At 39.3% G+C, this 26567-nt stretch overlaps 1 protein-coding gene across 2 annotated transcripts in view; it reads right to left on the reverse strand.

Annotated features, from left to right (window-relative positions):
* Nr6a1 (nuclear receptor subfamily 6 group A member 1) overlaps positions 1-26567 on the reverse strand; it is a 158860-nt gene extending 132293 nt beyond the window's left edge. The window contains exons 1-2 of one of the 2 annotated variants that reach the window (XM_048429187.3): positions 26295-26567; positions 4693-4734 (exon numbers count right to left, since the gene is read on the reverse strand). In XM_048429187.3, the coding sequence (XP_048285144.2) occupies positions 4693-4734; positions 26295-26394 (142 nt within the window). In that variant the 5' untranslated portion in view covers positions 26395-26567. The remainder of the gene's footprint in view (positions 1-4692; positions 4735-26294) is intronic. The other variant, XM_085681277.2, reaches the window with a different exon arrangement.

Below are 26567 nucleotides of genomic sequence, written 5' to 3' on the forward strand. Positions count from 1 at the left end.
AAAAGTAGAAACCATCTGAATGTCCAGGAATAAGAGAATGGCTAAATAGACCATGCCAAAGCTATTCCACCATTCAAAGAAGTTGCCATACTGCCATTAAAAGTATTTATTAAAATAAATATCTCATGACTTGGAGCCAATGTTCTACATGTATAAGGGGAAAATGAGATAACAAAAATACACAGATGTTAAGATTATTAATAATTTAAAAGATTATCTCAAACACAAACTTAGAATGGTTATTTTCAAATGAAAAACAATGTTTAATTCTGAGTGGCAATATTAGAGATTTCTGTGTTTTCATTTTAATATTTTAAAGAAAAACACAAGTTTCTGCTAATTAAACTATACCAGTAATCTCAACTGTCTGGAAAGGGAAAAAAAAGCTAAAAAGATTCTGATCTGTCTAACTGCACGTGGCTTCTTTCCTTTTGAGTCATAATCTTTGGACATCATACAAAAAGCAAGCAGATATAAAAAAAACCAACTTCAACTTTGTAAACCAAATGAAAGTATTTTCAATTTTTTTAAATGATTATTTTAGGATCACAGCACAAGAAGAGGAACAGACTTCATACAGGTCAAAACTTCAGGATAAGAGACAAAAAATGGACTCTGGAGAAGGAACTGATGTTGAATCCAACCATTTACCCTTTCACCCTCTGCCCCATAACTGAGCAAGACCAATTGTTTCCCTGTATTATGGGATGTTTACAATCCCAGAGAGCCATGAAAGGAATTAATAATTTAGCTGACAGCCTTTATTGGGAGCCTCTGGTCTACAGGATAGACATCAGAGCAAGCACTGTCTTGAAATCACAGGTCCCTTTACTGTTTTATAGCTTAATTGGCCCCCAAACATAAATCACTTATTTCTCCTGTATTAGGCAACAATGACTTCTATTCTCTAATTTTCCTTGTTATCAAGTCAGCCCTTGTTCTTTTGAGTTTTACAACTACACGGTAAACACAGCAGCTGAGGGAAAACTCAAGGAGCCAGGCAGACTGGGGCTATTTGGAAAATAGCACAGAAAGGTTATGCTATTTTGAACTTCTCTTGACCTCTGACTGCCCTTGTACCCAGGCGTATGCGAAGGACACAGTACAGGGCACTTCTTGTAGAAATGAACTTAGCCTGAACCTGGGTCATAACATTGGACTCTAGGAAGTCCGGAATTGTAGGAAGGAGCCAGAATGTGAACACAGCTCATATTTGAAGCATGGCTGTCCATCTGCTCTGCCACAGAAAAGGTGAAAGAACACCTGGTAGGTAAAGTAAGTCCTCCCTAACTAGTTCCAACACATCCCACCTGTTGTCCCAAATCTGCTACCTACAACCACTGCCTTAACCTCTGAGTCATCTCTCCAGGCCCACCCATCTCAATCTTACAGCTTCTTAATTTGACAGAGTTAAGTGTGTGCACAGTCAAGGTCCAAAACTAATGCAGACTGAGATCATAATTTTAGTTTTGTCAATCGATTATATTATAATTAGATCCTTACATGTTTTTCAAAGACAAGAGCAAAAGTAATGTACTAGCTTCACAAAAATGATGTAGGAATTGAGAATATTACCTGTATACACGAAGTACATTTTAAAGTACTTTTAAAAGAAAAGTCATTTTAAGTGACTCCCATTCCACAGTGATATATAAAATCATGTTTACTTGCCAGGCCTGGTGGCACACACCTTTAATCCCAGCACTAAGGAAGAAAAGGCAGGAAGATCTCTGTGAATTCAAGGCCAGACTGCTCTACAATCCAAGACAGTCAGATCTGTTACACAGAAAGACCAGGTCTCAAAAAACAAAAAACAAACCAAAAAAACCATGCCTACTCTCACAAAATGAAGAAGTCTGTAAAAACCACCATATTCAGTAAGGGAGCAAATATGTAACAGAAGTAGGGTTATTTAATCCACAAAGTACAATACCTGAGTAACAATCTCTAAAGATTTTCTCAACAAATGGCATGAGCTACTACTTTTAGTAAATACAGAATTGGATGCTATTTCAAAGTCTGAAAACTATCTTTCCAAATATCTTTAATATATTCCTAATATGTGAAGGCAAGAACTAAAGTTAATCATTTGTGCAATCTGAGGCTAAAAACTGGGCCTGGAGCAAAGAAAAGCACAGTATTCCATCCAGCTTTAAATTATTTGGTGTGCTTTCTACATAGTCACACAAAAGACTGCTTGCAGAATCTCTTAGTACCTTAGTACTTAGGACCATGACTCAAGAAAATAACTGAAGTTAGCTTTTCTTCTTCCCAAGGTTAATCATAAGAAAATGATGAGAGTCAAAACGGTGTGCTGACCCTCAGCTGTTGTACTGATACAGTGTATGGTCATAATTTAAAATCGATTCTGACTTTTGTGAATTTCAAAGAGCCATGTCTAGGGCTGCTGAGTTACCAAACCTAAGTTTGATCCCTAGAATACACATGGTAGAAGGAGAAAACTAACTCCCACAAGTTGTCCTCTGATAGCCACATGCATATTGTGGCATGCACAAGCCCCTATAGACACAATTAATCAATGTTTTTTTAAGAAGCAAATCTAATTCCCTGCCATTTGATAAATATCATGGACTTATTTTGCTTGACAATAAAATAATAGTTGAACATATATGAATACTTAAATTTTAAGGTATGGGGGAAAATACATAAAAAGGTCCATATTCTCAGGGATGATATTAGCTCGTGGGTGAAATATTAGCTTCATTACTTACTTAATAACATAATGGTCAGTTAGCTCCATGACCCTTTAAAAGTTCTAGAACGAGAAGGTAACTCTAGACTGTCTCATAAATGTTAAATCTAATTTATTATGTGACCTTTTAAGTTAATACACAGTAGACACTCATGTTTTATTTCTGTAACAACTATAACCATGTCCCAGAATATTTCATGCCAAAAATTTAAATAGTTTTTATCAAAACTTACAGAGTTTTGAAAATCATCATTAAACTAGAAATAGTCGCTCTCATTCCCTCATCTTAATAATATACATGCAAATGCTTTACAAATTAAACTGGAAAAAAGATTATCGATTATAAAGTTCAAACAAAACATAAAGCTAGGCATTTATATGACACACATTTGTAATTCCAGCACCCAGGATGCACAGGCAGGCGAATCTGGAATTTAAAATCATTACCTGAATTTGAGGCTACATACATGCACACTGAATTTGAGGCTAACCTGAACTATAAGACCCTATCTCAAAGAAAAAGAAAATATCAAGAAATGAGGGTATCAAGGAGGTTCAATAGGTAAAGTGCTCCCTAATGAAAGTCAAGCATGGCAGAACAGTGTGTGCCCACGATACTAGTGTTGGGGAAATGGCAAACAGGTCATGCAGGTAAAGACACGTGAGTTCACACCTGCACAAACACAGGTATATGAATACACAGAGGGAGGGAGGGAGGGAGGGAGAGAGGAATGGAGGGAGGGAGGGAGGGAGGGAGGGAGGGAGGGAGGGAGGGAGGGAGGGGAAGAAGGAGGGAGAAAAATGAAGGGGAGGGAAGGAGGGAGGGGAGGGGAGGGGAGGGGAGGGGAGGGGAGGGGAGGGGAGGGGAGGGGAGGGGAGGGGAGGGGAGGGGAGGGGAGGGGAGGGAAGGGAAGGGAAGGGAAGGGAAGGGAAGGGAAGGGAAGGGAAGGGAAGGGAAGGGAAGGGAAGGGAAGGGAAGGGAAGGGAAGGGAGGAGAGAAGGGGGAAAAGGGAAGGGGAAAACAGAAAAGGGAGGGGAAAGGAGAAAAGGCAAGGTAGAGGAAGACAGAACAAGAGGAAAGAGGGAACGGGAGAAAACAAGCTGGCCGCTGTAATGCTTGACTTTGACTCTGATAGCTGACCTTCACTGTTAACTTGAAGGACTTATAACCATAACCACTTAAGGGACAAACCTCTGCATGTCTAAGAGGACATTTACAGAAGGCTTTAACCGAGAGAGTAAACCAACCCTTAATGTGGGCAGCACAATCCGACAGGCTGGGGACTCAAACTCAATAATGTACAAAGAGCACTAAGCACTAGCATTCTTGTCTCATCTCCTTCCTGAATACAGATACAAGTATGACAGCTTCACACTCTGTCATAAGGAACTGGACCATAAAACTGGGACCAAAGACTGACACATCCCTCAATAAGCTTCTTTTGTTACAGCAATGACAAAATTAAGTAATATAACTCCTTTGAATAAACTATGACAACTACCACTTCAAATGTTTTTGCTCAGTATACTGGCTTACACTTTTAATCCCAGTACCCAGGAGGCATAGGAAAGAGGAGTTCAGTGAGTTCAAGGACAGCCTGGTCTACCAGTAAGTTCCAGCACAGCCATTGCTGTCTTGGAAAAAGGAAGGAAGGGGAAGAAGGGAGTGAGCTAAGGTGGGTAGTTTTGAATATACCGTATATGTTTGCTGCTAGTTTCACTGGAGGATGGAGAACTGAGCAAGGGGGGGGGGGGGGTCTGTTTTAAATGAAAATTTCAGAAAACAACTTTTTATTAAATGCATAGATCTGGCCATCAAACAGTACTAGCAAATAAAAAAGAAAATATCACAAGAAAGAATATCATCCTTATTGTTAAGAAAAGATACACTCTTCAAAGAACAACATCAAAGACGCCATAAGTTAAACACAGCCACACCTTTTCTTACCCACAAACACTAGGTAACATTTAGAACTTACTAGTGCCTGGATCAAGTTCTGCCAATTCATCCTGACAGAAACCTAAAGAGAACACAAAAGGGGGAAAAACAATTATTATTTTTTAATTACTCCAAGCTGACTCTAAATATTAAAAATCAAATATCATATAATATAAGAGGATTTAGACTTCAGGCTGGGGTGTGTGACTCAGTTTTTGTCTAGGTGAGAAAAATACTGGGTTCAATTTCTAATAAACACTCCCACATCCCAAATTAGACTCAACAATTAGTTTGGTTTTAAATCCTAGTTCTAACAATTACCTACTGCACAGGCCCCTCTCTGGGCTTCCATTTCATCACCTTACTAGAGAAATGATGATAAGAGCATGTGCCAAAGTTATAGCTGGAGTGAGAGAGCTTAGCACATTTCTTAGCATAGCAAGAACAAAAAAATGTCAGTGTCCACTGGAATATGGAAAATTAAAATTTATTTAATACTTGGGGGTTTCTTAATGGTATCAATTATGTCCCAAAAAGAAAGCAAAATAAGCAAAACAGGAATTTGAACAAATATACAGGGTGAATTTACTTAAGATGAAAACAGATTATGGCTGGGGATATAGCTCAGATGTTAGTGGTTGCTTAGCATACATGTTCTCTGTTTGACCCTTGACATTGTATAAGCTGGGCACAGTGGTACACATCTACATTCCCAGCCACCAATGATTAGATACGGGAGGACCAGATCAAGATCAGCCTGGGAGGCGTAAGAACAGACAGGAGGACCAATGGAATCGAAAAGAAGACTCAGATATCAGGCTGGAGAGATGGCCAGCCTATTCTACAGTGAGTTTCAGAATACCCAGGGTCACATAGAGACCCTGTCTCAAAAACTACTAAAAAAGAAAAAGAGTGTATGCCTGTAATCCCAGCAGAGGCAAGCTTACATTGTGTATCGAATGACAATGTTGGAACATTCAATGAAGCCCCAATTTCTATATCCAGATTGGTGAAAATTGTAACTGTAACTTTGATGTGGGAAGTCCTTCTGTATATGTGTTGCTTTTATTGGTTAACAAATAAAGAATCTACCTTGGCCTGTGATGGGCAGAGTAGAGCTAGGCAGGGAAAACTAAACTGAATGGTGGGAGAGAGAAGGTGGAGTCAGAGAAAAGCCATAAAGCCACTGCCAGGTGCTGAACCTTGCTGGTAAGCCAAGGCCACATGGCAATATACAGATTAATAGAAATGGGTTAAATTAAGATGTAAGAGCTAACCAGTAAGAAGTTAGAGCTAAACCGGGCAGTGATGGTGTGCACCTTTAATCCTAGCACTCGGGAGGCAGAAGCAGGCGGGTCTTTGTGAGTTCGAGGCCAGCCTGGTCTACAAGAGCTAGTTCCAGGACAGGCTCCCAAGCTACAGAGAAACCCTGTCTTAAGAGAAAGAAAGAAAGAAAGAAAGAAAGAAAGAAAGGAAGGAAGGAAGGAAGGAAGGAAGGAAGGAAGGAAGGAAGGAAGGAAGGAAGAAAGAAAGAAAGAAAGAAAGGACGGACAAATTAGAGCTAATATGCCAAACAATGATTTAATTAATACAGTTTCTGTGAGGTTGAGTCTGGGCAGCCGGGAACAAACAAGCAGGCTCCTACAACATAACTTGGCTTATAATTTTTATGCTTAAATACTTGCTTCAAGTTGCATTTGGGGGGGTCACAGTTCAGTTCCTAAATCTGTTCTTGGCCCCGATCAATCAGCGCGTTCCTCCCTTTTCCCCCTTCTTTTGTGCCATGTGGTAACCTCTTGAGTCTGTTTGGGTTGATTTGGAACCTTGGTCTACAACTCAGACTAAGTATTGTGTAGTGATGCATGTCATTGGTCCCAGAACTCAAGAGGCATAGGCAAATGTGGGCCTAGTTTACATTATATAGTTGAGTTTCAAGACAACAAGGGTTATGTAAAAAGAGCCTAAATGTCTCAGCATTTTAAAAGGGAGGGGGCCCGGACAGATGGCTTGGTGACTAAGAGTATCTGCTGCTCTTGCAGAGCACCCACGTGGTTTATAGCCATCTGTAACTCCATTTTCAGGGGCTCCAACTCCCTCTTCTGGCTTTTATAATAATTGTTATTAATCTGGCTGGAAACCTTCTTGTGTATGTACAACAAACTTTTTAAAACAAGGTTATGAAATTCTTTCCTTTGTATTTGAAGAAACTGTCAAAATACAAAATTAAATTAAGAAAACATGACAATAGGACATGCTTTTCTCTTAATTATTCAGGAAACTTTAAAAATAAATACACTATGAGGTGGTGATACAAGCCTTTAATCACAGCACTAGGAAGGCAGAGGCAGGCAGATCTTAGGATCTGAGGCCAGTTTGGTCTACATGTAAGTTTCAGGACAGCCAGAGCCACACAAAGAAATGTCTCAAAAAATTTAAAAATTAAAAAATAAAATAAAAGCAATCACCTCCAGATCCCAGAATCCATAAGGCAACTCACAACCATCCATTATCCAATGCCTTCTGGCCTTCAGAGACATGTGGTGCACACACAGGCATATAGGAAAACACCTATACATATTAATAGAGTTTTTAAAGAATTTATTTATTTAATGTATATGGGTGTTTTGTCTGTACATATGTCTGTGCACCAGTTATGTGCTTGGTGATAAAGGAGGGCAGAAGAGGATCCTCTGAGACTGGAGTTACAGAAAGTTATGAGCTGTCATGCGAGTGCTAGGAATCCAACCCCTGTCCCCTGGTAAAGCAGGCAGTGCTCTTAACTGTTAAGCCATATCTCCAGCCCCATCATAACAGTTTTCTAATCAAATTATAATCTAGATTCTAATCATGGTAATTATATCAGGTACCTATTTACTGTCTCTAACAAAATACACTAAGATGGCAATTAAATTTTTAGCAATTATAAATTATAAAACTGAAATGCTTTTTAATTGTACTTATATAAAAAAAATCACACTCAATGGCTGGATGATGAGGCATATCTTTAATCCCCGCACCTGGGATGTAGAGGCAGGAGGAACTCAATGACTTTAAGGCTTTAAATTCTATGACTAGAATTTAACACAATTTTTGTTTTTATTGAATTTAATCTTAGTGTTCCAAATTTTGGTAAATAACTTTGAGGGCTGCACAAGTTCCTCTTAAAAAGTTGTGGTAGCTAGGCATAATGCTTTAGTCACAACATTCAGGAAGCAAAGGTGGGCACTGCGCAACATTTGATTACACTTTGTAAAGATGTGCCACTATGACTGGTTTAATAAGAAGCTAAAAGACCAGTATCCAGGCAGGGAAAATAGGTGGGACTTCAGGGCAAAAAGAAGAACTGGGATTAATCTAGGCAGGCAGAGGTGGCGCCAGGAGTGGCAGCACAAATCAGCGGTATAGAATGAAAAGTAAAAAGCCATGTGGTAGAACATAGATTTAAAAATACGTGTTAAGATATAAAGCCTAGATGGGGAAAAGCCTAAGCTAAAGGCCGAGCTTTTATAATTAATTAGTAGTGTCCATATTATTATGTGGGAGTTGGCTGGTGGGGCACACAAAGATTTCTTACAGTGCGCAGAGTTCTGTGGGTCTGAAGCCAGCCTGCCTCATACCAAGTTCTAAACCAGCAGGAACTTGTCTAATAAAAGTTTTAGTCTACATGGTACAGAGAACCAATTCTCTGACCTCTGCACAAATATTGTGCCATGAACTCATGCATGCACATACACACATAATAAATAGAAAAATGTGAGCCGGAGAGATAGCTCAGTGGGTTAAGAGCACTGACTATTCTTTCAGAGGATCTGGGTTCAACTCCCAGGACCCACATGGCAGCTCACAAATGTCTGTAACTATATAGTTCCAGGGACTCCGACACCCTTATAATAGGCAAAACATCAATGCAAGTAAGAACAAAAAATAATAAAGAAAATAAATAGATAAATGCTAAAAAAAAAGTTGGTCTCTTCAAACAATTACTATTTAATATTTAAAATATTAAACAAAATATATTATACAATCATAAAATTTATGATATTGGACCAGGCTGTGGCAGTGGTAGTGCACACGTTCAATCCCAGCACTTGGGAGGCAGAGGCAGGCGGATCTCAGTGAGTTTGAGACCAGCCTGGTCTACAAAGCAAGTTCCAGGACAGCCAGAGCTATTACACAGAAAAACCCTGTCTTGAAAAACTAAAGTAAATAAATAAATAAACAAATAAACTATGATACTGATACAAAACTGAAGTTTTGAAAAATACTGGCTTAAAAAATACATGCTTAACTATGCAGAATTCAATTAATCCCCCGGAATTGGGAGGGGGACTGATATACTGGAATAGTTGTATGAGAAATATTATTTTCAACTCTAAGTCTCAGTTCATTCATCCTTAATATGGGCTTGTATCATCTTTCAAAAAAAATGTAGAAAGGACTACATGAGTAATGCCAGGTTCTCAATATCCAACACTATCTTATTCCGTCCCTTTATTAAAGGGAACTCAGGGAAAAGCTTCGAGTAGGGCTGGAGAAGCCTGGCTTCCTATGTATTAAAGGAAGGAGTATGTTCCTTAAATGAATCTCCAGGGACCTTGCTTTGCTGCTAAAGCTGCAGTCTGCTCTCCTAAGACTTGTAATTACAATTTCACACCAGTAATTGAGAATAAAGGGCTATAGAAAAAGTAGTGGAGAAATCTGGTTAAAAAGAGTAGGGCAGGGTAGGAAAGAAAGGCAATTCTACAATATAAGTCCAAGGTAGAAGATGCTTTAGAGCTGGAGATTCTTCAGTGAGCAAGGTCTTTTGCCACCAGACTCTCAGGAACCACATAGTGGAAGGAGAGATGGACTCCATAAACTGTCCTCCAACTTCCACACACATGCCCTGGCACCGAATTCTCACTCACTCACTCTCTAAACATTTCATTTGTGCAAATTGAATTAAAGAGTCTAGATCAGTGGTTCTCAACCTTGCTAATGCTATGACCCTTTTAATACAGTTCCTCATGTTGGGGTAACCCCCAACCATAAAATTACTTTTGTTGATACTTCATAACTGTAATTTTGTTACTGATATGAATCATAATGTAATATCTGTATTTTCTGTGAAAGGTCATCAAAGAAAGGGTCATCAGAATCCCAAAGGAGTCAAGACCCACAGGTTCAGAGCTGCTAGTCTGGATGATCCACAAACCAGTCTTGACCACTGCATCACTTGTTGCTGTATTAGAGCGCACAAGAAAGCCCTTGTGGGGAGTTGAGCCTTGGGTAGAACTTCAAGAAAACCTGAAAAAAGAAGAGTGAGAAAGGAAGAGAGGAGCACAAGGAAGGAAGGAAAATGAGAGAGAGGTAGGGGAGAAGTGGAGGAGGGTGCAGAAGAAGAGAGAAAAGGGAAGGGGGAAGAGACAAAAAGAACACTGAATACTTATAGTCCTACCACTGTAGGAATTAGGAACTTTACATATGTGGCTTCATTTTTCCCAAACCCATCCATGCAGTAATTCCAACCTCTAGATTTACCGGTTTATAACAATTCTCTCTCATGGGGAAATCTGCCTGCCCCTCAAAAGTTCCTCAAAAATTCCTCAAAAGTTCAAAATAAAAGATTAAAGTTATAGTACTTTCAAGAACGTTCAATTTGCTAGAGAGAACTGGGACAGAGAGGCTGTAGGACCCAGACATGACAAGCTCAACAGAGGTCTGAGTCTCAGTTGTTTACCCTGAAGAAATACCTGGTTCTGAGAAAGACCTGAGACTACCCAGGCACCACCCAGGAACAGACCATCCAAAGGAAATTCCTAACATTCCAATGTTGTAGATAGGATCACCTGCCAGCACACACCCATTGCTTTTCCTCAGGACACCCCCAGACAAATGTACGCCGACCAGGGGTCCTGAACCCTAGAAATTCCTCACCCCCACCTTTGCTATTATAAAAATCCAACTTTAGATCACTCCAATAGCAGGACACACAGAGAGTCTGAGTTTACAGACTTGTGTAAAATAATGGCTCTTTGTTTTTACATACAGGACTCAGACTCCTATTTGGTTTTGAGAGGACTCTGTGATCTGGGCAACAAATACAACCAGGTTTTGCTACAGAGAATGAGAAAACAGGAAGGAAAATGGGGAAAGGGAAATCACAGAACAACAATTAAGGAGATTAATAACTGTAAATTCTACAAAGTAGATTCAGCCAACTGATTAATGAACCAGATATAAGTAAATTGGACATGTGGCAAACTGGTTTTCAGGTTGGATTCAATAAACTGGTTAACTTTAGTTAAAGATTATGACGGCTATTATTATTATTGGTTGTCAACTTGACTACATCTGGAAATAACTGAAATACAAAAGTGGAACGCACACCAACAGCGAGGAATTTTTGCTTTATTTGAAGTAGGAAGATCCACTTTTTAAAAAAATATTTATTTATTTATTTATTATACAATATTCTGTCTGTGTATATCCCTGCAGGCCAGAAGAGGGCACCAGACCTCACTACAGATGGTTGTGAGCCACCATGTGGTTGCTGGGAATTGAACTCAGGACCTTTGGACCTCTTAACCACTGAGCCATCTCTCCAGCCCAAGATCCACTTTTTTTTATTTTTACTTTGTTTTTCAAGACAGGGTTTCTCTGTGCAGCTTTCACTGTCCTGGAACTAGCTTTGTAGATTAGGCTGGTGTCAAACTCAGAAATCCGCCTCCCAAGTGCTGGGATTAAAGGCGTATGCCACACCACCTGGAAGATCCACTTCTAATCCAGATCTTGAGACAGGAAGACATACCTTTAGTCTGGGCCATACTTTCTGCTGGAAGTCTATATATAAGAACATGAAAAAGGGAAGCTTTTGTTCTTTGCCTGCTGGTAAATCCATTTCTTTACTGGAATTAGAGCCTAATTCTCTGTGATTCCAGTGTCTACAAAGACAGTCTCTTAGATTGAGCAACTACTGGATTCTTGGACTTTCTTTTCATAACCAGCCATTACTGGTGGACTCCAGACTGTAAATCATTCTAATAAATCCCCTTCCTATATTTAAAAATTCATTTTGTTACATTCTATTACTCTAGAGAACCCAGGTTAAAACACAGATTTAAAAAATAGGGAATTGCATTCTTAAAGTAAAACGGTTATATTCTTTACTGAAATAATGCCACCCAACCTCTAAGTAGAAATTACAAATCTTTGTAGAAACGAAGAGTTGTTAGAGACTTCAACAGTGGGGAAGGGAACTATTCAGCTCCAATGATTGTTAGATATGCTAGAGTGTGAACCTTGAGTTAGATCTGAGTTACCTTGTTTTTGCTGTTTTGTCTTGAGGAGACATAATGGTAACAGATGTAGAATCCCCACTCCTACTGGACTATAAAATAAGATAGTATGTGGAAACTCTAAACAGAAACATAATTCTTTTATGTAGCCAAGGCAAACCTATTGCTCATTACAGATCAAATTTTGCAGCACTGAAATTGCTACTCTTATCCCCACCAATAGCATCCTTACAGGCTGCCAGGACAGACAACAATGGTTTTACTTTTGCTACTATACACTGTCTTCATTCACATACACATAAGCATACAATTTAATGATAAATTATTCTGTCAAAGTATGACTAGCTTAATTTTACTAAATAAATGTGAGAATTTGCTGGTCGTGGTGGCCTGCCTCACTGAGTTAGAAAAGTTTTGTAAATATTAATGTTTACTTTACATTGCCTAAGTATAATCAGAAACTCTTACTACCAAAATTCCTGCTCTTTCTTATTTAAATATAAGATATATTTATAAATATAAGCTTCTAAATATATATTTGTTACTTCTAAAATGTATTCAAATATTTCTTCTGTTTCTCCAGTGTGATAAAACTTTTCTTTGATGTTAAGATGGCAAAGACAGATCTTTTCAGCAAATCTGAATAGCACAAAGTGACACTCTGTAAAATGCCACCATACCCTAAACCCTCTCAAGTCTACATTTTAAATGTCCAACAAGTAAATAACATTCCTAGAGTCTATTTTGAGTTTCTCTTGCATGTAAGAGTATCTCTTAGGAATTATTTCGGTGTTCATGCAGGGCAGCGCACAGAAAAGAGATTCTACTTAGTCTCTTTTGGAATTAAGAAAAGCTATAAAATTAACTGGACAGTTTTTATACTTCAGTTAGATTCAAGGTCGTTTCAAGGCTTTTAATTACCAAACAAGAGTCTGAAGAGCAAACACCTACTCCATACCTGAAGGAAATAGCAGATGACTTATTCACTTTCTTATTAGAAAAGTATTATAAAAAATCATTTTTATGAAAAAGAAAAATATTTTCTGAGAAGTACAAGAAGGTTGATAAGAGATAAGGCAAAGCAGTTTACAGGAGGGTTTATAAATACAGGAGAATGGTTTTTAACTTATCCTAAGTAAATGAAGAATAAACAATTTTAAATGGATTATCTTGTATTTATTTTATAAAAGATTCATTATTGGTATTAAACAAGATAGAATCAAGGGGGTGAGACATGAGAACCCTGAAAAAATGTCAGTTGTGGTGGGAAATGAGGACAGAGTTGAGAGTACTTAGAGTACAGAGTCTGTGCTTTCTAGCTCATTTGTTGGACTGTAGGGAAAAAAATAATTTTTAACTATTGGCAACTTAAAAGTTCTGCTGACCTGTGACAGTCAGAAAGAAGCACAGCAATGCTCTGCAAACATCAGTGCTCACTTTCAATCAACAAAAACTTTAAAAATGACTACAGGATTCCTTGACTCTAATTTGCCTCTGAATAAAAATTTATAGATAACTATGATCCCAAAATGTTCCTATTTCCATTCTGAAACCATACTTATAAAAATTTCTAAGTGTTGCCAGGCAGCAGTGGTGCACACCTTTAATCTCGGCACTTGGGAGGCAGAGGCAGGAGTATCTCTGTGAGTTTGAGGCCAGCCTGGTCTACAAAATGAGTCCAGGACAACCAGGACTACACAGAAACAGAAGAACCCTGTCAGGGGGAGGGGAAATTCTTAGTGTGCTAGGCATTGTGCATATCCCTTTAATCCCAGCATAGGAGGCAGAGGTGGATTTCTGAGTTTGAAGCCAATCTGGTTTACACAAAACAAATGAAAAAAGTTGTGAGTACATTTTAAATTATTCTGAGATAACTCCAGGCAGGATCACCAAGCTATTCAGCAATTTACCAAAAAAAAAAAAAAAAGAAAGAAAGAAAGAAAGGAAAAGAAAAGACTAATTTCTAAGGAAATTCATTTAATTTCTCCCTCTGTGTGTCTAACTTTTCAATCTCACTCAGCTGTAGGTATCTTCAGACATGCTGAAGACACTGTGAAATATGATATAACTGAGTTTGAGGCCAGAGCAAGCTCCAGGACAGGGTTCAAAGCTACAGAAAAAACCCTGTCTCGAAAAAAACAAAAGAAATATTGGAAATTACTTCATCTGTCAAAAAATAAGTAAAAATAAGAACAAAGCAAATAGCCGACCAATGTCTCAATGCTATCTGTAGCATAAGAATTTCTTTTTAAAGAATTAGTCCTGGAGCCCTGGTTAGCAGAGGTACCTCAGAATAAATTAAGTCAATGAAAGAACAATGGGGTCAATCTTCCTAATTCCAGAATGGCCTGCAATCAAATGCCAAGATAAAAGAAAGCACAAGATAGCACAGGAACTACTGTTTTAAAAGTAAAAATCTATTAACTATCTAAGTATCATATAGCATGGAAAAGTTTCAAATTAAACACATGCTCAATGAGTGAATAAAAGAGAAAAAAAGCAGAAGAGTTTTTACCATTTGGTCACAAAAATAGGCAACCCCCCCCCCAAAAAAAATTTAGAACTTGAAGAAAAAGTTAGTAACAGTTGCTTGGAAGTAGAATTACCGGCAATTCCTCAGTAGTTTCAACAGTGACTGTATCTTCAGACTTAAAAACAGAACTACTATGGAATGCATGCCTAAAACCCAAAGAGCAACCGGTAACTGAATTCACAAGCTCAGAAATCACTATTTAAAACCTAAATACATTAAAAAAAAAAACAAACAAACAAACAAAAAAATAAAACCTAAATACAAGCTACCAGAGCCCTCCAACTTGTATTTATATGCAAGCAATTCCAACTACTGCTCCCCATAACATGCCCCATAGACATTTACAAAACTAGGTTTTCTCCAGCCAGAAGTTGGAGAATAAAATTGCAATTCTTTACAAGTTACCCATAAATAATTCTAAGCTTTTAATTAATAGAAATGTGTGAAAAGCAAACTTATGTAGAATATTTTTGAAAAGGTTCACAGCAGACAGAACATTTCATCTTCAAATGTTAAATGAACTTCAACACAGTAGTATTTCCAGGGACTAACATAATCATTTGAATCCTGAATATCTCGCAGCCCAACTATCTTTAGGATTTGATTTATCAGCAAGAAAGAGAATATTTGGGGGAAAAAACAATTGTACTTCCCCACATTAGGTGACTCATTAAGCTTTCTTCTCCAAAGGCTGATTGGCTTCCTGGTGCCAGTAAAATGATTGATGAGTATTTCAAATGTAGTTCTGGGCTGCACGCTTTACTCTGCCCCTCCCCCATGGCAATGCCTTCCCTTCCCTGCTGGGCTCCCCTTTCACAGATCTGCAGCATTTAGGTTTCCCTTCTGTTTTGCAATTTTCTTTAATTGAATCGATGTTCTCAAATGCAAGGTAGTTGATCTTAGAAGACAGCACTCTTCTCAATTATAGTTTTACAATAAAAATCCCTTTAAAAGGAATGAGGGAAAACTGTGAAGTTAACTATGGACTTGGTTCAGTGAATGAAACTCACAAAAGAGAAAGTGTGGCAGAAAAAGGTTACAAATGGAAAGAAAAGTAATCCCATTTAAAAAAAAAATCTTGAATTTCTCTCAAATTTACACTCACTACAAATTATCCTAACATTAGTACTTTAATCGTAAACAAAGTTGACTTACAAATTTATACGTAAATCACACGGTTGTGCAAACTTTATAAAAACCGGTCCTTCTAATACAAAAATGGAAACAATGTAAATGTAAGAATGACTAAATGGTATAATCCTCTGAAACTCTGGGATGTGAGGACCATAGGTTTATGTAAGGACTTGATTTATGCAACACTTCCTAAATCTCAGTTTCCTGTTCTATCCAATTCATTCCCACCAAAAAGCTGGAAAATCATTCCCGGGATTAGTGAACTTAGTCTTATTTTATAGGTGTGTCCATAGAGACATACATACCTTTGAGACAGAGTGAGAATCAGAACCCAAGCATAAACTCCTTCCTTGGCCTCTCATAACATCTTGGATGTGGCTGGTCTTCTCTGGAGTCATAGTCCTGCTCAAAGTACACTGCTATTGCAATCGACAGCCCACAGTGCCTATCATTTCTCAAACTATTTTTCTTTTTGCTAGGAAATCACCCTCTATATTATACAAGTCTTAAGCAACTAGCTTTTATATTTCCATTTGTAAAGGTCCAGACCAATATCCTTGCACTAAATCTCCCTTTTCACATAACCAGCTTTTGTGTACCAGGTATGAGAAAGGTAGTAGGGGATAAAGGCCCCCTTTCCTTCTTAAATCCAGTCAAGCAGTCAGAAGCTTATCGACCATTCATTCTCCTTAACCTAGAATATCTATCTAGTGTTTCTTCCATTATAAGGAGAACAAAATTTCTAATCAGAAACTTTCTTTATTCTAGTTTCAGGACTTCAACACACTTGTTAAAACACTGCTGGCCCCAAATTACTCAATTTCCCTCTCTTCTGTTTTGCAGACTGTTTGACTGAGGACAGGAAAGGGTTGAGATTTCCAACCGACTGTTCTTCTACTCATGAAACAGCCATTTCGTGTACATTGTACAGCAACATCAGCAACTCAGATCCCCTTTTCCTGAGTGCTCACCCATCTGATTCAACAGGAATTATTGTTCCTTTAGTAGTGATATAATCTTCTAGCCAATCACTTGTTAAATACATCATGCAAAGAAGAAAAAGATAGTTGCTTGCAACTCAGAGTTGATCTTTGTGACTCCCATCTGCAGGAGCGAGACCTTCTCAACAAATATAAGTACCCTGCATTCTCAGTTGTCTGTTTGGGGGTAAACATTAAGCTTGGCACTTCACGGACCTTGTCCCTAATCCTGATACACCATCAGGCAATTTCAGAGACAATAAAATATATAAAAAGTGCATATATATTCTAAAAAATAAATTATTAGTATGTCACTGTGAAAAGGAGTGGGGGCTTAGTCTCTGCACTTCAAAGTTGGTTTTCTTCTTTAACATTACTGTACATTGTACGTGGGCATGTGTGTGTAGATGTCAGAGATCCATCACTTGCAGGAGCAGCTTCCAGGGTTCTCAGTCTTGGCAGGCAAGAGCTCTTACCAGATGAGCTAACTCCTTAGGCCCAGGCCCCTGCAGAACAGGGATAACGGACCTTATAGCTCACAGTGTTATAAGGATAAAGTAAACACTACAAGTTAGCTATTATTAAAGGGGAATACTGAATTTCAGAAAAGGGACATAACAAAGTTAGATAGCCAAGATCTTTATTCAGTTACACGCCAGTTCAGCATTTCTCAACCTGTGGGTCACAACACCTCTAGAGCTCAAATAACCTTTTCAAAGGGGTCACCTAAGTAGAAAACTACAGTAGCGAACTGCTATGAAATAGTGATGAAAATAATTTTATGATGGGTGGGAGCAGCCTTAGGGAGGTTGAAAACCACGGCTCCAGTCCCAGCTCTTTGCCTCTCACACCATTCAACCAAAACCGTCCCTCTCTGGCTGGCATAACTAACAGCACTTCCAAAAAAGAAAGCCCTTAAAATGGGTGTCAGTGGGGGTTCCCCAGGTGGTTTATTATCCTGCTGAAAAGGCATCTTGGTGGAGGGACGGAAAGAACAAATCAGATTTAAAGGGTACAGTATCAACATGGAAGGAAAAAAAAAATAGGCTTCAAAAACTGGGCTAAAATCATTTGACTCAACTAAAGAATTTGTTTAAAGACTTCATCAGAAACATAAAACCCAGGCATTAAAATCAAAAGATAAGGTTATAATTTTCTTATAACTAAGTTGTAAGTTTCATGGAACATGTTTGTACCGGACATGAACTTTCAACCCCAAGATTGAGTTCTTAGGACAGAGCCTCAGATGCTTAAAAGACCTTTCCTCACCCACCCAAACTAGGTTCTGATGCAGTAACTCCCAGCTGTTACAGTTATGTGGCATTTCTTCAGCCAACAAACTCTACAGAATGAGTTCTAGTTAGCAGTTAATCAAAGCTAAGGAGTAAATCCCTAACTCTTTTTTTAAAGACAGGGTTTCTCTGTGTAGTCCTGACTGTCCTAGAACTCCCTCTCTCTATAGACCAGGATGGATTCCAACTCCGCCTACCTCTGCCTCCCAAGTGTTGAGTTCAAGACATGCAGCACCACCACCCAGCTAAATCCCTAGTTTTTAACAACATAGTAATTGACTTACACTAAAAGGTTATTCACACTAAGGAAGGGTATTTCTAAGCCACAGGAGGATATGATTCTCCTATCTACACTTCATTACTATCTCAGTGAAAATCAGGTTGAAAGCAAACCAATCTACAAAATGGCATTGCCAAATCACAACTTTAAAAAGAGCTCCTAAAGACAAATTTGCCTAAGGAAAGTAAATAAGACAACCTCTTTGTTAAATTTTTATTTTATTTTCAATTATGTATACATGTGTGTGTGTTTGTGTGAAGGTGCAGGTGCCCATGGTCAGACGCAATTTGAACCCCGACAATTGTGAGCAGCCAACTTGTACCACGAACTGAACTCTGATTCTCTAGAAGAGAAGCAATTGCTCCTAACTGCTGAGTTATCTTACTAGCCCCATATGATTGTTAGTTTTAATTGTGATGTAACATTGGAAGAAAAGCTCAGTAAGGGATTACCTAGACCAAGATGGTCTATGGGGCTCCCAAGAACCCATGTTATTCTTTTTTTTTTTTTTAATGTAATTTGTATCTGAGTACTCTGCATTTTTGTAGCAATGAATCATACTGGTTTGTTGCTAGACTTGGTTCTACAACTTTAGTATATACTTCTTGCAGAAGAATGGAGCTACTAGGTGCTGGCGAGATGGCTCAGAGGTTAAGATTACTGGCTGCTCTTCCAGAGGTCCTGAGTTCAATTCCCAGCAACCACATGGTGGCTCATTACCATCTGAATAAGACCTGGTGCCCTCTTCTGGCCCACAGGGATACATGCAGACAGAATATTGTATATATAATAAAAATAAATAAATCTTTTTAAAAAAAAACTTTAAAAAAATGGAGCTGCTGAAAAGCTGCTGCCCAACACAGCAGCTAAGCAATCGGCTAAGGAGAACGCGGAGATACACTTCATTTAAGAAATTCAAACAGAGAAAACAAAATGACAGTACTCATTTCCAATAAAAGAAGGATCATGAAAAGAATAATAATTATGGAAAGAAAAGAAAAATCTAAGTCAGGTGTGAGGGTGATGCTTGGTGCATGCCAGTATCTCAGTACCTGGGAACCTAAGGAGAGTGTTTGAAACACCCTAAGTTACATACAGCAAGACTGTCTCAGAAAAAAAATGAAAGGGAGGGGAGATGATAGGTGAAGACAGAGAGAGGGGAAGGAAAAAGGAAGAAAAAAAACCCAACAACAAATAGCCAAGTACTTGCAATAGTGGTGGTTTATTAAAACTTAGTTCAAGGTAGGGTCTGACTTATCACTGGCCTGGGGGATGCAGTTCAGTTGTAGAGTGCTTGCCTAGACAAGTACAAAATGGCCCTGTCCAACTCCCAGCATTGCAAAAATTAAAAACATATCAGTAGAATATGTGCACTCAGGTACATTAAATTGCATTCTGAATAGATCTTTGATCCACATAGGACTTGTGATAAAGTCTAACAGTGACACCTAAGCTAATAATCCTCCTGCTTCAACCTCCTATTATGACAGGCACCACCATGTCCAGCCAGTTATTTTCAAATAGCATACCTATACATGCTTTGAAAAACAATGTATCACTTAGTTACATAGAGCCTTTAAATAATAAGCACACAACATTATACAATAGCAAAAAAAGAACTTTTTTTTTCCCTCGAGACAGGATTTCTCTGTGTAAAGGCCCTAGATGTCCTGAAACTAGCTCTTGTAGACCAGGCTGGCCTTGAACTCACACAGTTGGGATGAAAGGCATGCACCACCACTGTCTAACTAGAAAGTTTTTAGTACTGAGAATCTGTGAAGTTCATAGCAACAGGTCCAAGATTTAAAAAACCCCAGTATGCCAGGTGGTGGCGAAGGCCTTTCATCCCATCACTAGGGAGGCAAAGGCAGGCAGATCTCTGAGTTTGAGGCCAACAAACCTGTCTTACAGAGCAAGTTCCAAGACAGCCAGAGCTACACAGAAGCCCTTGAAAAACACTAGAAAGGTAAATATAGATAGATGTTTTGACCTGAAAAATATCCTGAAAGGATCTCAGGTTCCCCCAGAGGTCTGTGAGCTACATTTTGAAAATCACTGATTTAGATGCAAACTACATTTAAAGAGTCAGTATGTTAGAGAAACAATTAAGCCTAAAACAATTTAGTAAGAAATGATCAAGAAATGATGGAAAACAATCCAAATGAGTACCGCCTCATTACTTTTTAACATTATTTAGTATACATTAAAGTAACACAGTGGTGCTCCGACCACATCGCTGAATTAAACTGTAGTAAGAAAAATATTTTACCTGATCCAGTAGAATATGCATTACTATCGAAAATAGTCAAACTGAATCTTTTAGTTCTTCCAAGGTGATACGCTTTGAGACTGATATGAACACATGACTTAGAGGCTATTAAGTGAAAACTGGCACAGTTAGTTCTTCACACTGAGCCACGCTACTTTATTTTGAAATAGATGTTAATGAATGCTTTCTTCCTTTTTTTTTTTTGAGACAGATTAGCTTTGGAGCCTGTCCTGGAACTCTGTAAATCAGGCTGGCCTCGAATTCACAGAGGTCTGCCTGCCTCTGCCTCCCGAGTGCTGGGCTTTCATAAATCTTTATCAGATTATGTCTCAAGGAAACATAGGCAAAATTTCAAGGGAAGTTCAACTATCTCTTTATCCAATTAGTCTTTCAGAAGAAAAATAAAAAACATGGAGATCTTAGCACTACAAGAAAAAATTAGAAATAGAGAACACATTAACAGAACTCTGAAATGCTTTTAGAGAGATCTAAAATTCCATGGTTCTACAATTAAAAGGAGTCAAAAAATTAAGAAGCTAAGGAATTCCAAATAAGGAATTGTGTGTCTCTCCCTCACACATTATCCTCAAATAGATTGTTTCCAATGAAAAGAGTAGTTCAAGGCAGGCGGTGGAGGCGCATGCCTCTAATCCCAGCACTCTAATCACCAGGAGGCAAAGGCAGGTAGGTGAATCTCTGTGAGTTCGAGGCCAGTCAGGTCTATAAGAGCTAGTTCCAGGACAGACTCCAAAGCCACAGAGAAACCCTGTCTCGAAATACCCCCCCCAAAAAGAGAGAGAGAGAGAGAGAGAGAGAACAGAAAAAAAGAGAAAACAGTAGTCACACTGTGACCACAGACCCAACAGACGACAGCTTACTATTCTAACAAGTCTTTTGATCACCATCACCGAGTTAAAAACAAATCTCACTTTGCCTATGCGAAGCGAGCCACTGCTCTAGCACACACCCACAATGCATCTCCAGATCGGAAGCTGGGTTTTGTTCTCCGGAGTACACTACATCACACCTGCCAAGAGACTTATCAACAGTGTCTACAGAATTGACACTAACCTAAAAGTAAAAATCAGCCTAGAAAACAGAAAAATAACTACTACTTCCCTCTGCGGTGTAGGGGGAACAGCTTCTCTGCTATAAACAAATTCAAGGATTCAGAGTTTGCAGTTAGGATGCAAAGATATCATTTTAGAAGAAACTTTTAAAAGTTAACTCATAATACAACAAAATTACAGCATTTACTTGTTTGAAACTTAAGAACTCATAACTTCTTAATCTGGAATTACAAAATGCTACAGAAAAACCACAAACTACCTTGAATAAAAATGTTTCCATTGCACAAAGGCTAACTTCTGAAAATCTCAAAACAAAACTTGCATTTTTTTACAGAAATCTGGAAGTTTTCTCTTCGACATAATAGTAAATCCAGCTTGCTTTCAACATGATAAAAGTCTGAAGTTCAATTATTTCTATAATTTAAGAACAAAAATCGAAAATGCAAACAAAGCTCAAAGTAGGCTATTTTCCCAACTTATTTTCTCTCAATTTGCTTTCTCAAATGACAACCATGGTAGCATGGGGATCAAAAGATTCTGGGAAGTTGGGGGTGGGGAAAAAAGCAATTCAGATCCCCAGCAGCCAGCTGAGGCAATCCTTGTCCTTCCAAGCTCAATCACTGTTAATTAGAATTGCTGAGTACACTAGAAAAGGCTTACTAAAATAATTTAAATAATTGTAACCCTTGGGAAAACAAATCTATTTTCTTCAGAGATGTCTCTAAAAAGAATGCTGTTTAACAGGTCATAACAGCAGAATAAAATAAGCAAGAAATATTTAATTTAAATAAATTATGCCCATTTGTTTCTAAACAATAGCTATCTCACAATGTTATGGGTTTGGTTGTTGTTTTTTTCTTTTTAAATTTCTCTAACTTACAATCTAACAAGCACCCCAAACTATGCTGCAGACACTGGGGAACAGAAGACTGAGGCTGATTTTAGGAACATCGTACAGCAAAGTTATATTCAGAGAGTCCTAAAATTAACAATTAAAATAAAGATGAACCCAAAATTTCAGTTACAAAAACCTTAATAACCAAAACAGAATTCTCTGGAATAAGTACCAAGCCACCTTGCAAACTTAATAATTCTGTCATCTCTGAACACCACTTATCAAACAGTGACGTCCATAGATCCACCCAAGGACTTACCTAAGCCAGGAAAACATTTATTAAAAATATTTTTTTTAATTTTTAAATTAACTTCAAGAATACAAAAAACACTTCCCTTCACAACTTGTGTGTTTTGGAAATATGTTTGGGGTTTTACAAGGAATCCGTTATATTGCACCACTACCCACAGGGGCACATTAAAAAACTATCTGCTCCTTAAAACTGCTTCCTTGTTGAAATGGAAGCCTGTTTATCTATAGTCAGAGCTTTCTAATTCTGACCCCTTTTCTCAAATAAGATATAATATGGTTTTTACATACAAAGTCATTTCCTTCTTCTATTTAAGAGCTATTTTAGCAACTGTCTTAAAACTGTGTTTTAACCTAGAATTTTTACCTTTGTCCCACAATTCCAGAGGAAAAAGGGAGATGAGAAATCAAGAAATACTATATATATATATATATATATGTAATATTCAAATATATATATTTGAAAACTTGCATTTTTTTCATTAGCTTCCCTTCGAACACCTTTTCATGTACTTGTACAAGCATACAACTTCTGCTACAAAATGTAGCATGAATTTCATATTAGTAAGCATGCTCTCCTCATACTCTCCAAGAATAAGGTGTTTTCAGGATTTGGTAAATGGTAGGTACATCAGAGCCTGGAAATGTGGTGACTTTACATCTTAGATTTTTCCTTAAGGAAACTAGAACATTCTCAATTGATTCAGAATTAAATTTTCAAGTCACAAAACTAAAAAGTTAAATTTGTGAAGTAAAGTGCTTGTTAATTTAAGAAATAAGCATTTTAAGCTGAGCATGGTGGTGCACACTGTTAGAATCCCGGCACTCAGGAAGGAAGAGGCAGGCAGTTTTCTGAGTTTGAGACCAGCCTGGTCTACAAATTGAGCTCCAGGACAGCCAGGACTACACAGAGAAACTGTGTCTTGAAAAAAACAAAACAAAACAAAACAAAAAAAGCATTTTGTTGGTAATCTCATGTGAGGAAGCATCCACAGTACTTAGTGAGCTCATTTCCTCCAAAAGAATAAGGTGAAATTATGCACTTAATTCCTTATAATGGTTTATAGTCCTTTTGCTATTTAAATATTTAAAAATCTACTCCCTCACTCTCTTGAAATAAAATGAACAAATGCTTCCTCAAAGCATTCATCTCCCTTTGAAATCCCAAAAGGGAGCATCATTATAACAACTAAGTGAGTTAGTTTGTTATGAAAACCACAAGCAACAGCCAAAAATAGCAGAGTCAGCATAAGGAATTCCTGGAAGGGTGATGGTGCATTAAAAGGCTGGCTACTCTGTTCAGATGCAATCATAAAAACATCTGGAGGACTGTAAATTCAGCAATGGACTTTACTTCTTGACACAGACCGAAGACCTCCTCTCTAGAAAACGACTTCAGTTAAAATGGAAATGTCGCCAGGATGAAAAGTTAAAGAAGTGCTTTTCCCCTCAGATATCAAACAATCTCATTTATCTTTGGAGAAAACTATTCATTAGGGAGGAAGAAAAAAAAAGTTCACTATTCCAAAGGAAAACTTTATATTTTGAAAATTCTCCCGAGCACCTTTTGGGTACTCATTAACATAAACTAAAAAACACTACAGACACAATGCTAATTTTTGTACTGAAGAAACAAGCTATGCTACAAAAATTTCATGTTTTCTCTTGAACAAATTAAGCTGCCAAAAGTTCACATTGTGTTTTTGACAAAAAGGAATATATTTGTATCACTAACTTGAACTGGTGTGAAATAGTAAAACGCTTTTAGCTTAACAGACTGTTCCTTAAGAGTCTTTTAAATGGTTCTGATCCGTTGAGAAAAAGATGAGTATTAACAAATAATCTGATTAAGAGATAAAACTGCCACACAGTTCTTTAAATGTTCCAATGAATAATTAATAACAACGGCATTGTTCTCTGGTTTCCCTTACAATAATATTCTCAAGTAGAGCTGAAAGTGATGGCTGCAATAAAATCTGTCATCCAACAGTAAGCACAGGTGGGGACAGGAACTACTCGCAAACAGGAAAGCATTACGGAAATACACTAACAGGGACATCCGATAGATCTGGGAATGGAATTTTAAAATCTGCATGGCGAATTTGAGGTCAAGAATTACAACATTGCCAAATCTCTGTATAAATTAACTTTTAAAACGTCAAAGACACTAAAGAAATCACCTTGGTTCTAGACACTGTCCTTCTTCCCCCCTTTTGTGACGTGGGATTTTACCGATCCCAAACACGTTCACATGTAGAATCAATCACTCTCCACCGGATGCCCGGCCACCTAGATCCCACACCTCATACACATCTCAAACTCAAGAGCTTTGAAAACATCACCGTTTGATCACAATATCAAATTAGCCAGGCTTTCTTCTAAACAGACTTTTCCTCTTAACTGGTTAAAATAAAGAAGAAACTAAAGATCTACCGAATTAACAATAAATGGTTGATGAATTAATAAATTTATGAAGAAGCAAATCCAGCCCGATTTCCCTTTTGTGGCTCCCCATTCATTCATTCATTCCACAACCGAGCGCCTCGGTGACCGATTTTCGGGTTGCATTCCCCACACCTGCCAGGTCACTGTCCTGATTTGAGAAACTTCTTACTAAAGCAATTAATTTTTAGTGCCTCCTAACTGTCCCCGGTGTTTGCATTCAATCTGAAATCTGTTACTTGTTAGACACTGTTCGGGTCCTAGATCTTCCAGAGAATTGCGCGTTTATGGCGCAGAGAGGGGAGGAGGCAGGGATCTCTGAGGGCCTGCCCTTTATTCGGAAATGAGGAGATGTGAAAGGTGGAAGGCAGGGCAAATAAATAAATAAATCGGGTTTACCGCTGGAGCGTTTGCCAGCCGCAACGAGCACCCTTTGTAATGCAGGCCTCCCGGGGCTATCGCCTTAGCTAATTGCTCCAGGGCGCTTTCCAAGTTCAAAAGTTCACCTTTTACGACCTCACAAAAGCTCCTTACACGTTACCAATAAAAACATTCCGCTGCAAACACCGAGGGGGAAAATATCAAACAGAAACAAAACACTGAGTGGGGGGGGGGGGGGAGCCAACCCGGAGGAACCTGCAGGCTGGGCCGGGACAAACAAGGGGACACAGCGGCCCGGCCAGGTGAGGAATTCTCAGCACCCCGGAAGAGCTAGGCTGGGCGGCGAGGGTAGAGTCCAGCAAAGGCCGGGAAAAGGCAGGTGTCCCGAGCCCCGGGGTCCCACCGGAGCCTGAGCCTAGGAGAGGGGGCCTGGGCAAGGGGAGGCCGGGGGACAGGAGTGGGCACCGAGGTCCGAGGAGAGTCACCATTAGGGGTCTGCGCAGAGGCGGACGCTTGCAGGGCTGGGAGGAAGCGTGGGGCTTCCTGAAGAAAACGCCCTAGGATAGGTGCACGGTGCCAAGGTGTGGCATCTGAGAGCCCTCAGTGAAGAAACAGGGTGCTCCATAAACCAGGGTCCCCTGAGGGAGAAAGGACTGGCTTAGGGGAGACGGCGGGGGGAGGGTCCGCGCTGAGAGGACCGGGACCCTGCGGAGAGAAAGTGCGAGCCCAGGGTGGAGTCCACGCTGAGGGCCGCCCGGCGTCCCGGGGCCAGAGCCGGCTGAGAGAAAGAGGGGATCGCGGGCGTTGGGATCGCCGCGACCCCGAAGGCCCTTCACCCACCGTTCCGCGGCGGCGGAGGGAGCGCGGCGGGTGGCTCCAGGAACCCCGCCGAGCCCCCGCCGCCTCCCGCTCCGCTGGGCGGCCGTTCGTCCCGCTCCATGCGGCGGCGCTCAGGGCCCCCGCAGGCTTCGCTGCTCCGCCATGACTCGCGCCCTCGTAGTCGTCGTCGTCGTCCACCGGGGGGAGGGGGCTGTCAGGGGCCGGCGGGCTCCCGGCCGCCGCGCGCTCTGGGCCCCGAGCCTCCCGGTTCCGCGCCCCTCCGCGCCGCGCCCC

Source organism: Myodes glareolus, chromosome 21 (genome assembly GCF_982192425.1).
Source record: "Myodes glareolus chromosome 21, mMyoGla1.1, whole genome shotgun sequence".
Classification (NCBI taxonomy): domain Eukaryota; kingdom Metazoa; phylum Chordata; class Mammalia; order Rodentia; family Cricetidae; genus Myodes; species Myodes glareolus.